This window comes from Gasterosteus aculeatus, unplaced genomic scaffold (assembly GCF_964276395.1).
Source record: "Gasterosteus aculeatus unplaced genomic scaffold, fGasAcu3.hap1.1 HAP1_SCAFFOLD_58, whole genome shotgun sequence".
NCBI lineage: Eukaryota > Metazoa > Chordata > Actinopteri > Perciformes > Gasterosteidae > Gasterosteus > Gasterosteus aculeatus.
In genome coordinates, this window is record NW_027554913.1 from 615 (window position 1) to 18131 (window position 17517).

At 44.8% G+C, this 17517-nt stretch overlaps 1 protein-coding gene across 1 annotated transcript; it reads right to left on the reverse strand.

The window, feature by feature from the left end:
- Positions 1 to 2238: 2238 nt before the first annotated feature.
- On the reverse strand, positions 2239 to 14577 carry LOC120816204 (epidermal retinol dehydrogenase 2). Its single transcript, XM_040171668.2, has 7 exons — positions 14430 to 14577; positions 13345 to 13678; positions 10304 to 10435; positions 9917 to 10016; positions 6881 to 7025; positions 5002 to 5127; positions 2239 to 3814 (listed from the first exon to the last, which is right to left on the reverse strand). The coding sequence occupies exons 2-7, from the start codon at positions 13663 to 13665 to the stop codon at positions 3712 to 3714; spliced, it is 927 nt and encodes a 308-aa protein (XP_040027602.2). The 5' UTR covers positions 13666 to 13678; positions 14430 to 14577; the 3' UTR covers positions 2239 to 3711.
- Between the last annotated feature and the right edge of the window lie 2940 nt (positions 14578 to 17517).

Sequence of the window (17517 nt, forward strand, 5' to 3'; positions counted from 1 at the left end):
ACAGCATTTCAACGTTTGGGGAATGACCCAACCAGCTGCGTATTATTGAAGAAAACTAGAAGCAGCCACACAAACCCTCAACATGATGCTTAGCAACAGCCAGCTAACCCCCCCCCCCCCCCAATAAAACATCTCCCCCAGTGTTTTATTGAGGATCATATTAAAAATGCGTCAGCACCATAAAGCAGCATAGTACAAAATCAATGACAAACATCCTGCCACAACAAAAGAAACGTATTGCGTAAACCGACAGCGGCACAGCCACGATGTGGGTACATTTAAAAGCATGACGGTCTGGTCACAAGGCTCTTTTTTAACGTTATTGCTGGTTGTTGTAAACACCTGCTTTACGCTGCTCATAAACAGAGAGCTTCATAAGAAGCATTGATCCAGGTACTCGGCCGAATCTCCACCAGGCAGCTGGAGGCCATCAGCGCACAGCTCATATACCGACTCCATTACGTCTCGGCTCGGTCCCCGGGGCGTCACTCACACTGTATTGGAGAACATTAGGAAGTGTATCTCCTCCTTAGACGGGCTCTTGGTGTGTAACACATCTGTTGACATGCTGACACATGAATCCATAGATACGCTGTTCATCCGTCCATGTTCGATTGACCGAATCAACATTTTGGTGGATTTGTTTGTACATATGATATAAGTATAAGATGTACAAACACTTATAGATTACTTTTATATACCCTTAATGGTCTTTGATGAACTTTAAAGATGGAGCATGAAGGGACACGAGGCATCTTTGGGAGAACGACAAAATCAAATTGATGTCCACGACTGGACTCACGTTTGCCAAAAGCCCAAAAGGACTACTGTTCCGTCAGCATTGCAAGGATCAACCATAATGTAATCGACAATGTAGCAATTGAAGAATTCACACACACACACACAGATGCAGATCCTCACACTCACAGCTCATGTTCCACATCAAGACAACGCCTCCAGTCCCATATGGTCTTCACTCCCCCATTACATAAACCCAGATGTTCCCCCCAGCAGCCTGCGCCTCTCACTTAAACCATCCAGGCTTCCCACTATTTGTTTTTTTGTTCTATTAATGCTAAAACTGGTCTGTTATTGATATTTTTTCTGTTGTTTTTTCATTGGATCAGAGGGGATGGGGAGGGGGGGGGGGCGTTGCCTTCAATTTGTCTCCTTTCTCCATTTTGTTCCCCTCTGGTAGCGATAAAAGATTGTGTAACCCAATTAACCCGAACTCCACGTGTGTGTACATGACGAGGCAAACGCATGGGTTGCATTTACAAAAGACAAACGGACAATGCTTTGGAAGTGAAGTGAAGTGATGATTGAGAACAGTACAAGCACAAGAGCCCCACAGCGGCCGGTGAGTCACTGCACGCTGATGAAGTCAAAGCAGAGGTGCAGCTGAGACGGCCCCGGGTCAGGCTTTGATGAACGACAGCCGCCCACGCACGGTTGTGCCATAACGGAGCTCGTGGCCGTTGTGAAAGCAGGATGTGGGATCCACTGGTTTGAAGTGATGCTTGAGAATGTGAGTCAGTGTCAGCAGGCAGTGTGGACCACATTTATACACCACACTGAGAGGCGGGAACGCAAAGACCACACGGACGGAAGGGAACCAGACAAATGCTGGTTTTCTCCCCCTGCTGGGCTACACGGCATGTAATATTTATCACTTAATGGAGGCGAGCATCTGCGCCGCGCACAATCGATGACCATCGTGAGAACCATCAGAGAGCGGCTCACAGAGAGGATGATGGAATTAGTTCTGTGGAGCTGGATTATAGTGAATGCATGAAGACAACAGGTCAACCGGTTTGCATTGACTGAAGAACTACTAGAAGCTTGTCCAACAGATGTGTGGGAACATGAGGGAATAATATACTTGAAGAGGTTATATGGTGGACCATTACAGATGTCCATGTATTGTGTTGCATGCTAACCAGCTAGCCCCGGCATGTCCTGCAGTACCCTTTGTACCTTGCGAGGTGATAGTGAGTCACTTTAGTGTCCAGTCCGTCCTCTGTCCTCCATGAGGGGACAAAGAAGCAGAGCTGGTTCATCAGTAATGCTTCCACGGTCCATGTGCCTTGGAATGTTTGTTCATGCGATGAAATTGAGAGGAATACTCTTCTTGGCGTGTCATCCTCACGCAGTGCAGCAGCCAGAGAGACGTAGCGACCCCGGTTAGCGGCTAGCTCATTTAGTTTTTCTATTTACTAAACGATTATCTTTGTTATATTTTTGTTGTGCGCCTGAGCTTGTTTATCGAATAGATCGTTCAATTAAAATCAAAATATGTTTAATCCTTAACAAAACCCTGTGCAGTAAGCGTGTGAATCACACACTAAAATAATGGACGGTCTAGTGTGTCCCGGTCCAGCTGCCTGACTCCTGATGTTTCACCAGTCGAGTGTTAGTATTTCGGAGTAATTCCGCCATCATACCTTTCAGCTCAGCGATTGGCTGAGAGCGCGAGCAGAATCTCCATATCTCTGCAAACCACACCCCCTAACGGATTCCTGAGTGCCACACAGGTGATGCCCCGCCCCCCCGGTCTGAGGTTTTTAGGAATGCTTTTAATGATTCCGTTTCTTCACAGCAGTTTGCAGGCGTTACTTTCTGCATTATTGATGTGTTTTTATAGCCTCGCACCAACACAACGTGTGAATATGGAGTTTTATTCAACTTAAATTAACGAATCATTGCAGTGAAGTGTATAAAAAGTCAGTGGAAATTAAGATAATTCAACATGATAATGTTGTTCTTTCAATATAACTCAATAACGGTTCAAGCATACATTAAAACGTTAACACAAAAACTAAATACAAACCTGAAATTGTTGAGCACCACAAAAAGGTTCACGTATTAACTACCCAAGCAAGGTCCTAATAAATATAATTATGGATTTATGAAAGGATCTCTATCATTAAGGAAGCCTTATTTATTTAGCCTGAGAGACGCCGCAAACTTCTTCAGTAACACGATTCAGATGAAACAATCTTTATTAAACACGTAATGTCACTCAATAGGTGTTTTGCAGGGACACTTGATCAGCATTGTGATTCTCACACACACACACACACACACACACACACACACACACACACACACACACAGAATTTTGATTAAAAAAAAGAAATATAAAACTAAATTCTTACCCATCAAAGTGTTCATAGTGGATTTCAAGTGTCAAGTGTCATTTGTGGTAATGAGGATATATGTGCATATTCTCTTACATTACGATATCATTCATGATATCTATAAATTGTGACTGGTAGAAACTAAATTATTGAAACAGCTTGGAATTGTAACATTTTATATACTTGAAATACGCTTGCAGTGGAGATAATATTCTTAAAAGTGATAAGTGCGTTTGGAGTTATTGAATTTAAGACTTCAAAAAAGTTAAAAATGATGTAATTAAGTAATTATGGTGATTTTGGGAAGGTCACAATTCTTTATGAACATGTTGTAATTCAATTGTTCGTATGTATGCACATGTGTATATATTCTTACTAAGGATATCTAATATATTTTATTCAGTTTTAACTGGTCAAAATGTAATTTCTAAATGTGAAAATATATTTTGACATTATTTTTTACAGATATCATAAATTAACATAAGAAATGTTGTAAACACAATAGCCGCTAGTCAGCCGAACTTGTAAAATGACACACGGGCCATAACCCCGTTCGGACAGCAGAGAAGCACTAGTGCAACTTGCGGTGGCCACTGGTGTCAGCGTGGCTCTCCACCTGGGCCGACATTCCCAGGTAAGAGGAGAGGAGGCAGGTCAGCTTCCACTGCACAGCACTGAGGAGGACGGCGGAGGGACGGGAGGAGAACGTCAGCTTCCACGTTGCAGCCAGTGACTCGGGACGCAGCAGACGCGCCGCCACCCTTCATTCATTCAAACACCGGTCTCCCAAATCACTACCAATGAGCACACCATGTGACCTCTGCCCACGCCCCCCCCACCCACACGCCCCCTCCCACAACGAGAAGTATTGCAAAACTTTAGTTAACGGTAATCAGGACCATAAGCTCAAACGCAGTGTGCCGGCAACTGGAAAAGTGAATCAAGGACGACATGTGATTTAGTTACTTTACACTTTGGTCTTGTTGGTTTTCCATGTAACACAAATAATCTCCACCACCCTGACAAAATGCATCCAACACGGACTAAAAGAACCCTGCAGCTCGCTGTTGTACGTGATTACAGCCACAGGGGTAAAAGCTGCAATCAGCACCTCTGTGACCCCTTTGCAATAACATCTGTACCCAATGCACACCAAAATGGAAGGTATGGGCTCGGCTTGTCATTACCACTGCCCCCCCCCCCCCCCGACCTCCGACCCCCCCGAACGGGAAAGGTCTGAAGGATTCGTCCTCCGCCCGGAACACCAGCTTTCACATTTCTGTATCGGCGCTTCTCATGCCTCAGGGGCCGTAGTATGGAACTACCCCACAGCTATCTAACTAACCAACTACCCCACAGCTAACTAACTACCCCACAGTGAGGGCATCACTTCCTTCACCACAACACTCAACACACTGTGTAACTCACAATCACTAATGCTGTGAAACTAATGAACAACAAAAGCAACCCGGACGTTAAACATGTAGAGCGGAGCGCTGAGATGTTTCCTCTGAAGGAGACCATCTCTGGTGGAGGAGCTTTGTGTCGCCAGATCAATAAGGGCAGACGAGTAGATGTGCGCTCTACTACTTTTGTTCAAGTGTTTTATACACTTGAAAAATCCACTCAATCCCCAGACATAAACATCAATGGCTAAACGGCTTAGCAGAGACACCCTTCATGTGACCGTGTGTCGGTGGTGCAACCATTAATACTGTGAAGTCCCACATGTTTACTTGAGATCTGACACTAAGCCCACGATGACCAGACACACGTGCGTTGGATGCACCATTGAGCCTGTGGAGACGAACCACTTTGACCATGAGTGCAGCCATTAGGAAGAGGAGGTAAGAGCACTCACTTCTTGAGAGCGGTGATGAGGTACATGGTCTTGGGCAGGAGCAGGAAGACCTGGTCTGTGAGCACAGCGTTAATGATCTTCTTGGCCACGTACTCTGGATTTAGGATCGGCAGCAGTGTTGGCCACCTGATGAACACAAGGGAAACAAAAACATCCAACTGTTAACGGCGGCCGTCACGCTCTCCCTCCCTGCTGTCACACGGCAGAGACGGTGGAACCGAGGCGAGCGGCTGGTTGTCCCAAAGGGTGCGAGTGTGACGGGTGGGAGGGTGGCGGCTTGGCGTGAAGCATGTGTCCCGGTGGCTTCGGGGCCTGGTCGCATTGAGGAGGGCAGGGAGACAGAAATAGAGACGGACACAAGTCTCCAAACACCTCTGACATCTGACCCGGGGGTCTGTCGGTCTGTGTCTGTGTGTGTGTGTGTGTGTGTGTGTGGTCAGGTAAGAAAAACAAAAGACAGACACCCTGAGTCCCGTGTCTCCCAGAGTCAGTGTCCCCACACAGACCTGCGCTGGAGGCTCCTCTGGTAGAGTTTGTGTTGACGTGTTGCTCCTCAGTAGGAAACTAGGAGACGCATTGGTTTCTATGACAACGTGAAATATCTCACCGACGTAGAGGGACAAAGGGGCCGCTTGAATATTAGTTAGTGAAATAGTGACAAGGCCTTTGCCGCAAAAAATGTAGAAGAAAAAAAACGTGCTGTTCCTAAAGCCTTTAAAGCAAACTATGTTGTGAATCCCGGACATGTGACAGAATGGTTGATCAGCGAGCTTTAAAGCGGACGACGGGCTCCACTACGGCAGATAGAAACGTCTTCAGGCTGAAGACCACCACGTCTAAGCGGTTTGGACCTCTCTGCTGTCCCTCCATCACGACAGTACGGACTCCAGTGTGCCGGATAGTTCACGCATCGGTCTACTCAGCTACATGTTAATTCATGTCTCTTGGGTCGGTGTATTGTAATACTTTATGCACCGATAAAATCTCTTTTATACACCACTCCTGGATTACTTTTGGTTCCAGATACCTCGGGCCGATATTGTATATACAACTGTGCTCAATGAGATAAGAGGGACTGGTACACAGTCAGTTAATCTCCCAGCGGTCTCTTGAGCTGTGGCCATGAAGCAGGCAGCCTCGCTTAGTGTATGTGGGCAGCAGCGCGTGGACAATAAATGTGAGCGCAGATGGAGATAACTTGAGTGGTTGATTTGAGCTGAGGCGATAATAGCCAATCATCTGCAGCCATTGGAATGATGAGAGAAACCTTTAGAGACCTTCGGAGGTTCTAGGGATCGTCTGAGATGGGATTAGTGCTGCTGGCTGCAGCTCTCATCATAAATAACTTTAGCTCACATCCACTAATATAAGGGTTATACGTTTGTTTTGAGCTGCTTGGATTCCAGTTTTAGTAGAGAAGTAGTTACAGTAGTAAAGGAGTTGATGGCATTTGCATTGTTTTACTTTGGTATTAAAGAGGTATTATAAATTGTAGAATTGAACTGGTATTAGTAGCCGCTACCAAATGATTAGTCTTGTGACAGGCCGAATAACCATCATGCACAGACATCACCTACTTTACATAAATATGCAGTGCAGTTATGCACTTTAAAACAAAAAACGTCATGTTTGCGTTTACATCCTTGTCAGTCCACATATCTTCAATTCACCAGGTTTATCCAACATTTTTGTAATATTGCGCATAACCCTTAAAATAACCCGATAAAAAGGAGGACTTTAGTGGAAAGACAAGCAATTCCCTCCAGACGTTGCTGCGATATCTGCTGAACAGGAACGGACAGAGGGACGGGTGACCTGGAAAGGTAACGCCTGCAGATAGAAGCAGAAATACAGTGACGCGTCACATGAAGACACCTACTTGGTCTGACATCCATCGAACATGCCGGTGTTGATGAAGTATGGGCACACGATGGTGGTCTTGATGCCGTCCTTCCCAGTGGCCAGCAGCTCCAGACCCACAGACTCAGCAAAGCCTACGGCTGCAAACTTACTGGCACAGTAGTCTGCAGGCACAGGAGAACAAACCAGTGACAACTTGTTCCTGAATACACATTATGACGGCTTCTCTCCCATCAACCTTGATCAAATGACTTCTAAATATTCTCGGTGTAAACCTCCTGCCCGTCTCTTGGATCAGATACGTTTTTCCTTTAGTTAGCACGTCTTTACTGGATAGCTTTTCCCGTGCCGATGGAGGGTTTCGGGACAGAGATGTCGCATGTGTACAGTAAACATATACAGAATAAAATGGATGGAATGACTGAGATAACACATCGACCTGGTACACTTTAAGCAAACAAAAAATGTTGGATCTCTGAAGAACTTTGACCAATCATTATCACGTTGGTTGTATAGATACGAATGGTGACGACACACCCATAAAACATGGCCCCTCCCATTTTGTAGTAACAAGCTGACCCCAGAGCAGATATGTGAGCAGCAGGGTCAAAGTTCAAGGTGCCTTGTTATTGGAGGGTACTATGTCCGAATGCATACTGCGTGCAGTACGTACTGTATGACTGCAGCTGCAGAAACTAAAGTAAAATGCAACGCAGTGCGTCTGATAGCGACATCACATCCCAAAGGCTCCGTTTCCCACCGTGACACACGCCACACGAGGGCAGCCTCTTCAGATTGGGAAAACGTATTCTGTCTGCCCTGAAGCGCCCCGATAGTCTGCATGAAATCACCGCAGTCTGACATCATGGCGAGAGAGAGATGATCATACGTGGCCTCACATATGCTAAAGCGCGGTTAGCACACCACCGAACTCTTATCGGGTGTAATGATAATTTAGCGACTGATAAGTCCAGTAATTAGGCCTCTCCTCAGTCCGTTGGATGGGGCTGACTCATGCTCATTAATAGCCACCATGTAACATGTGTGCTTCTCACAATACAGCAGGTGGATGATAACAACGATCTTGCGCAATGGTCACATTACACAACCACTGATAAGATACCCACATCTCTGAAAAATATGGGTGAGAGGGCATCTACTCACATATCTTCCATTAACTATTACAGTTATTGAAGAGAAAATGAGAACCCGAAACGAACGTAGGTGACGGTTTAATACCATACAGTTGTCATATTGCATATTGAGTAATGGCTCCACTTTATAGATTGTTTATGCGTAAACTTGAATGAGGTTTTTAAAAACACTGAATTATTTTTTTATTTGCAGTTCGATCTGCTTTATGCAAGATATGTTCCCTATAATTTCAGTGATTCCATCTTGAATATTAACAAAGTCAAGTCCAATGCAATATCCCTGTTATTTAAACAAGATAACACTGTATAAATCAGCCAGTAGTAAATAGGGGCGTGAATGGGTGAATGATGTCATGTAGTGTTAAAGCGCTTTGAGTAGTCAGGAGACTAGAATAAAGCTACACAAGTACAGTCCATTTACCATTTACATTTATGGGTAGAAACCAGAGGGAAACTTGGTGGACATGGACTGAATTTATGTCACACCACTGCGACGGATGCTAACTACAATATCAGCGTCTGTCATTCAGTGAAACCTCACCATGTGCAGCACTCTCTGGTGATGAATAGAAATGGACATTTCCTACATACGGTCCTATTGCCCACTGGATATCCCTGCAGGCCTTCAGGAAGCTACTTCAGGCCTGTTTGTAAAAACACTGGTAAGTAGATGCTAATCATAGCTCATTGCACTCTGGGTACACAGGCTGTACACTCGGTGTTCATTTCTCCCCAGTAGAAGTGTTTGGTGACTCACTGAGTAATGCCACCTCTGGGCAGCACAAGGTAAACAAACCAGCAGGCTGGCTGATACATTCCCACCGTTTACAGCGCCAGAGGGGCATTCGGGCCCAAACAGACACACCGTGGTTCTGCAATAGCAACACGAAGCAGGTCTCCGCGCCTTTCAAGCCGCAGCGTTTCCATCATGTTGTGTTAGAAGAGGCGGATGAACTGCATGACGCCGCAGGACGACGCGGAGACTCTGAACACGTTTAGTGAAGTGTTTCAGGGACGACATGAATACCAATACTCTAAGTAAGTAGATGCCCAAATTCTGAAAATATGTTGCGATTATTTCAACAGCAACACAGAGTTCGAGACTCACAGCATCTAAACTCAGACGTGAAGCAGTGAACTGGACGATTAGTATTTTGGAAAACCAAACGGCAAACTGCACTTATAAAGCTCTTTTGTATTCTTAAGTGCTTTTCAATCACAAACACTGGTGGCAGCGGTGACCAAACGAGGTCCCCGCTTTACTGTGAGTCCTACATTCACATGCTCACAGCGGCTTCACTGTCCCACCCTGCCCAAAGACCCTCGGGCTGGGGACAGATCTGCCACAGCCTACATAGACGGGCAATTCAATAAGTCACCAACTAATTGTGCATGTCTTTGCAATGTGGGAGGAAGCCAGAGAACCCAAACAGCACGGAGAGAACATGCAAACACAGGAAGCTCCCTGGGGGGGTCTAAACCCCGGACCCTCCAGCTGGGCTAAACAAAACACGAGGAGGAGAGCTAGTTCGAGGCAACGCTGCAAAAACATTTATCTGTACATATTTATTCTTACAAGAAACATTGAGATTTCTGATGTTGAATGTACCGCTGTTAGCAAACTGTGGGCAGCAAAGTCCTGCTAGCTCAAATGAAGCTAACGGCTAACGTGAACAGAGTTTGCATTTACACATGATGATGCGTTCAAGCACTTTTCAGTAAAAATGTGCAAATGATTTTTATAACATGATGATGTGTTCAAATGTAATATTAGACAAATTAAACAAAAATGTTAGTCTCAGCACTTTATAGAAATTGTTTTAGGAAGCAAACATTTGAATATAAAAGATCCTGTAATGAATGAGACATGCATGATATAGACAGAAGGAGTAAACACACACCTGCCAATCCATTGACTCCGATTAGTCCAGCAGAGCTGGAAATGCTGACAAGATGGCCGTGATTGTTGGCGATCATGGCAGGAAGGAAGGCCTTGTAGGTCTGAGCAGGGAGACACACAAACCTCATCAGCCATCCGGCCAAACGGACAAATCTAAGCATGCGTCTGCGTTGGCATAAATGAGCTACATCACCAACAAATAAATGGTCTGCTCAAAATGAAGTTCCAAAAACTAAAAAGCAGTTTATTCAGTTGTGTTCGTGCGACCGCAATATAGAACTAACACCGTACCGACTGACGGCCTCTGAAAGGACACCTTCCATCAAGACAAAGTCTCTGCGAGAGATTGGATCCAAAGCTAATCCGTGTGCTGATGTGGTGGACTCACCCAGAAGTGAGCCATGGTGTTGACCTCCATCGTTTTCTCGATCAGGGAGTCGGGGGCGTCCATGAACTTCTTTCCCGTGACGATGCCTGCGTTGTTCACCAGAATGGTGACGTCCCCGACCTCTCTCTTAACCTGAATGGAGCAAGACGTATGGGACAGTCACCCTTCTGTAAAGGAAGGAAAGGAGCTCACATATGCAGTGTTTTTTTCCTCCTTATTGGTCTCTGACCAGCTCATGCGTCTTAGCAAACGACACGCTGCATTTGTAATTGGTCATCATTTATTCATATTTTGTATTCTTAAACATTGACAGACAAAATAAAGTGTCTGAAGTGGAAAAACCAAATGAACCCACGGTTTATAACTGGTTATAGACTCAATAAAACAGTAAATTAATTAAGTACGGCAGTGTTTTTAAACCTTTTTTGAGCCGCGGTACATTTGTACAAAGACCAAACACCAGAAAGGTTACATTTTATTTGGCACTTCAGCTACTAGCTTGGAGAGCTCGCTGACACATTTGTGGATTTCCTCATATAGAGGCTGTATAATATAAATGTTTTACACGTGAACAAATCACGTCACCGCCAATCATAGTGCTTCATAGTAAACGGGTCCATATAACTCATTACTTGGCACCAATACGAGGTCAGTGACACAATTCTCCGTCCTCCTATTAGCTGCATGTAGTTTGGGCTAATCAATAACATGTCTGCTGCTTTGTCCCAGTGAAGCAAGAGGCGAGACAGGATCATTCCCTGATGACCCTCGCGGACCTTCGTACCCGGTCAGCACAAATTAACATGTGTGGTGGCTGCAGGCAGATGGATCAAAGCATCAGGAGCCCTGGCAGGCGGAGCCGTATGTTCTGGTGTGGATGGGGGAGATGTCCCATCAGAGGGGGGTGTAGATACACGTCACTGCTCTTTGGCCCGCCCTCCATCCAACCCAACGCCGGCCCTCAAAATTAACAAAGAATACCGTGAAACCCCAAAGAGGTTTTTGAAAACAGTCTTTACGTGGTGCTCTCTGCTGGTAGGAACAAACCAGTGGAGATCAACACAAATTGCACCACAGATTTTTGCAATGATTCAATGGACCAAAACAGAAAGACAATGAGCAGAATAATTAAGGCGTGAATCAGGCTGGTGATCCCAGCCGGTGTGCAGCGCTGTCAAACACATGTTGGCAGGAGATCTCTACAGGCACAGCCTCAAAACATCACACGTGTCCACATGCACACCGGGTGTTCCAAGGTGAAGGTTTTATATGCTGGCTGCAAGAGGAATTTGACCCTTGCCCTCTTACACGCCAGTGGGACTGCGGATAAAAGGGAAAGATAACTTCAAACAGCGGGATGGTAAAAGAATGATATCCTGATCAAGATATCCCTCGACAGACGGCATACTTGTATTAGCACCTCCAGTGCTGCTTCTACCTGCTGCTCTGTGGAGGAGACACTTGGTTCTTTCCTCTGTCATTTACGTTACCTGGGACACGCGGTGTTGGTATGAATGGGGGGGTGAAGGTTTGTTGGAAGGACAGGGGCTGAGAGACGGGAGTCATATTTTTGTTGATCCCTGAAAATTACGCTAAAAGTACACTATACTAATTGCTCTATTTTGTGATACTGCTATCTTTACAATACAGCAATAAAACACAGTCACTGGATGCTGGACTCACTGAAGGAAACGCGTCTGCAGGGTAATCGCCTCCCCTCAGGCTTGATGACGACGAGGAAGTTTCCAATATTTACCTCCACTCAGTTTGCTATTTTATTAAATATATATTGAAGCCATTTGGCTGCAAAATGTTTAGTCAAATGAATATTTTTTACATCCTGTTCACGAGCCACGTTTGTACTCCCATGAGCGGAGCTTCCCTCCCCCCTCGCTGGTAACTCGTTAGAGGAGCTATGGAGGACACGAGGATCGTTTGTGTACTTCATGTGTATATAGTACCTATTTACTGCCAGCTCCTGACTGCTTGTCTTCAGTGTTGGCATATAAACACGCGGTTGTGTCTTTATGGACTCAGCATGAGGTGTCTGCTTGACACTGGTGACATATTTGACGCTGATTCCTGGAGGGCATCATTGGCCCGCTGAGCCCGGAAACTACACGTCTGTAACTTTGCTTCCTTTTCCGCGCTTTTCCGTCTAACTGGAGTAATAGTTTGCGGTCTTTGATTGACAAAAAAAACAGCGTGTGCTCTCATGACGTCAAAGTGTAGAGCAGATGAAACCGCAGACAGTAACACAGAGCGCCTGGGCCGTGTTCCTGGTTCCTGTGGACACAATGAGTTCCCTTTATCATTGTGTTAAGGGTTATTAGCATTTGAAGCCAGCTGGCTGTTCAGATCGTGCTCTGTGCGCTCACTGCAGTCCACATCCAGTCAATCAAGTGTCTGTTTACACAACAGTCCCCCCCCCCCTCCCCTGCCTCACGTCCACACACACACACACACACACACACACACACACACACACACACGCACACAGCTAATGGACTTCCACAGCAGACGGCGTAAAGCTGCACTATCGCACTCCCATGATCCATTAGGCACAACCGGTTGATGACCAGGATGTGGATGGTGGCGCCCGGGCAACGCCCTGATTTACATACTGTTACACACGCTTCACTGTTGGCGAAGTCTGACTCCGCCTTTGTGCTCATGTGAAAACACCTGTTGATGAGGACCAGTGGTTCAAACACCACCTTCTTGACGTAGTAGCCAGCTTTAGGTCATGTTTAGCGTAGGATTAGCTCGGTGCTAGGTGCTATTAGAGTGCTACGGTTAGCAACACTTTGCTAGCCACGTTAACCCAATGCTTTTTAGTCGTGACTGTATTAGCACATCGGATTCAAGTAACTATACAACATTTCAAATCCACACTCGACAGTCTAGAGCTTTTTCTCAGTAGCAGCATGTGTGTGTGAGCCTCCTCGGCACATCAACAACAAACATAAGCCTCCTGCGGTTAAGTGTGTCCGTCATCCACGCAGTAAGTCGGGGGGGGCACAGGTGGAACCGGTGCTCACCTGGTCGGCCACTCTGTACACCTCGTTCTTGTCGCTGCAGTCACACAGGTAGTGGTGGACTCTGCTGGCGCCGCTCTGCTTGGCCAGCCTGGCCGTCTCCTTCATGCCCTCTTGGTTGATGTCCCACAACACCAGCACGGTGTCGAGAGCCGCGAACTCCTGAGCCATGAGGCGGCCGATCCCGCTACCGGAGCCCGTGATCAGCACCACCTCCCCGGCGATGTTCTTCTTTCTTTTAGGCACGAAGAGGTGGATGAAAGATTCCACGTTGTACCAGATGGACAGCAGGAGGACCTGCATGGTCTCCACGAAGAAATTCATGACGGATCTTGGACTGCAAGAAGGGAAACACAGTGAAGCTGAGATGGATTCTTGTGGGCCAACCAGGAAGTTGCCCTCAAAAGGGATTTTCTTATTGAATTTTGAAACATTGCGGACAACAAAACTACTTCAATAATGCGAAAGTTAGCACACATACATTACACTGATGAAGAGGAATTCTTAAGTGTTGAAAAAAATAGTAGTATGAAGTGTTAAATAAAGTTCAGTACAGGCCATGAACTCTGGAACATTAGTTAGTGCGTCCAGGTGTCATTTAAAAGCTACAAACTGAATTAGAGACACTGTTGATCGTTTATTCATTGACTAGATTTAACTTTTTTTATTTTTTTTTTTTTACATATTGTTCATACATCGTGAGTTTTACTCGCAACTTGCTGAGTTTCGTCATCGCACACATGAAGTGAGACTTTCGGTGAATAGCGGATCGGCGCGTGTGCACTCACGGTCATCAGCACGCGCACTGAGAGGCGTTATAAACATGGACGTTCCCTCCTGCCGTTAACAGCCATCGCCGAGCAACAAACAGAGATCTAATGAGAAGGCGGGGAAGCGGGGACTTAGTCGTCATTGGGATTCTAGCTTACCGGAACAGGAGTCGATGTCCCGCGGGCGCACCGAGTGACCGTATCGACTTTAACCGATACCTTTGCTCACTACTTAGGCCAAAGTTACAAAACACTGCGCTCCGACCGAACACGCGCTGCCGCCGCGGGGGGGTCGGTGGAGGCTCCCGGTGAACGTACCGTGATGTAGAGCTGGTTTTCCCGGATGAGACTCTGCCGTTTCTGAAGCGTCTGGAGACAAAAAAGCAGGCTAACGCATCGGAGACAGGACGCCACTCAGCGGGGAGATGCCGGATATGTCACGTGTCATGCAATCAACCAATCCTGACCCGCCCCTCTCTCATAGCGCGCTATGCATTCTGGGGCTTGAAGTCTGTGTGTTTGTCTTCACCATAGTGAACCGTATATCTTAACACCACTACAGCTAACTAACCTCACAGAGTTCACGACGTTCATAAATCAGTAAAATGATTAGTAAGCAGTAAAGTAACAAGTACAATATAAATAAACACTATAAAATGAGTAATGTTTACGATTGTTTTGCTCTTAATGTTGTTACAGGTCCAATTTCCTCAGAAACGCAACTTTTACTGGGCGTTTGTGACTTACATTTGACGGGTAAAATGGAAACTAAATTAATGAAATAAGATATCTCTTGCAAAAAAGACATAATGTTAATCAGGAACTATCAGGTGGTAAGTTAGTCTCATGAAACACCTTGAATGACAACCACCTTGTTTGCATAATGAAAAGGAAATAAGAAAATAAATTTGTAAAGACGCTATTATTAGTATTAGAAGTAGTGGGAAAAGAGGGAGTGGGTGTATATTGGAAAAGGGCAATTAAATGAATAAATTAAATTGAAAATGAATGCAAGAAAGCATTATACATTTAAAAAAAATAAAAGACTGAATGAGATGCCTTTTTTTCTTTTTATACACAATAACATATAAATGTATTTATGACTTGGGAGACATCTTCTGATCACTGTTATGATTTACCTCAACAACAAAGCACGTTAGCTATTCAGCTTGCTTTACATTCTTCAGAATTTCATAAAAAGTGTACACAACAATAATATGAAGGTTAAATTGGACAAGTGGTAAATATACTTTAATAATAGGAATATCCTAAACGCATGAGGATCCATGGCATGAAGCAATCAAAGATGAACGCCACGCTTTTATTAGCAGTCGATTGTACACCATCATCGACGGATTGCGGGTGTGATAATAGATTGTTTATAACCAGGGGGCGTAGTCACACCCCTTTCTGGACTTTGGTTTTGATCATTGCATCCAACTTACTCAAAAAGCTTTTTTTTAGTTGAAACAACAATCTCTTTAAAGACCAGTTAACTGTGACTTGTGTCTCATTCCACATGGTTTGGCCCACATCCTGAAAATAGCACTCCCTCTCTAATTAGTGAGCCGGTACAAAAGCAGAAGATTCACACCACTTTAGATGAAAGTGCAAACAAAGGCAGAAGCTTGCAGGACACGTGTGACCGACACGACGGGTACTTTGGGGTGTTGGCTTCTTATTCTCGCCACTGATTTGGCAACAATTTCCCTTCTCTTAATCCCCAGACATTTGTTAATCTCCCTTGGTAAGCAAGTATCAGGTGATCCACAAAGAGACTACAAAGACCAACATAAATAGAGATGAAAATGAGCTGCACAGAGACTCACAACCACCACGGAATGACAAACAACAAGAAATCTTAAATGTATTTACCGGCTTAATGACTAACAATGAATTGTTTTATATTTAGACATGAGAATAAGTACACCACCCTTGCAGCACAGCTGTCTTTTTGTAAGGCACTGGGCTCTGCGCTGTGCTATTTTATATTTTTGTTATTTTTAAGGTTTTTTATTATCTAGTCTCATCTCGATCCTGAGTCCCAAAAGAAGTTTGATCGATTCATTGATTTTACTGTACGTGTGTCTTGCTCCCATGTAGGAGATGTGGTGGAGGCCTTTTACATGTCATCGTGTCCCAGAGGCCTATTGTCTCATAATCCACAGACAGGGCCATAGCTACAAAGATGTCTTAGATATTCTGAGCTATGAAATTCTGAGAAGTGAAACCCATTCCAAAGTATTTTGAACCTCAATTCTATTGTGGAACCAGCTTCCACTTTGAGTCTGGGGGGCAGATTCGGTCAGCTCTTTTAGATAAGCTTAACATTTTTTGATAGTTAGGGCTGGCTCAGGTTAGCCTGGACCAGCCCTTAGTTAAGCTGCTATAGGCTTAGACTGCCGGGGGACTTCTTAGGACACACCGAGCTCCTCTCACGCTCTCACTCTCTCTTTCTACAATAATCCACGTTTTATTAATGCACATCACTAAGTCAGCTTCTTCTTTTTTGTGCTTTCTCGCCTCGCTGGTCTCCGTAGATCGTGGTTCCATCTGGAACTGAAAGAACTGATTTATTCATAATTGAAATTTCGGTTTTGACCAGAAATTGGGATTGGACCTATTAGTTTCAGCTTCATTCCACCACATGAACCACATTCCACCTCCGTTTGGTCACGGAGATGAGCGGTTTGAGTGGAGACGGTAACGAGCGCTTGATCGATTTATAATCTACGTACTCAATAGAACGATGCTATTGTGTCGCCACACAGCTAGCACACGGCTAAACCTCACACAATTTTGCCTAAAACTCCCAACAGCAAAGCATGTTAAGTCTGTTCCTCCCGCCCGTTGGACAGGTCAAAGTTCACTTTTAAGTTTCCAACAAGGCTGAGAAGAGGTCTAAGAAGTCCGCTGGAACAAGTGCTACAATAACCAAAACGTGACAGCTAGCTTACAAAAGGATTAAAGACACGGATTCCTTTTCCAATTCAGGTTACGTTTCCAATGTTAAAGGTTACTTTCAATAGACACACTTAATTTATTAGTGGGGACAGAGCTCATTAAGCCTTTTCAAAACACAAGAACTCATCACATCACATGATGCTATGTCCATACACCGTGTTAGTTTGAAAAGAAAGTTGGCATCACAAGGACTTCATGCTCGGTTACATTATGCGTAACTATGTTTTGATTGAACAGTTAATAAAAAGTGATATTTGTGGTGGTGGCTGATCTCATCTTTCCTAATCCAAACTTGATGGCAAGATAGGAATTAATATTCATTTTTAATGATGATAATTAATCTCTTGTACAGGTTCCAGATGCTATGGGAAGAGAGCTGACTGATTGATTTATAAGATATGTTCAGATCTTATCAATAGAATTCCGAGGACAAAATGTGTGT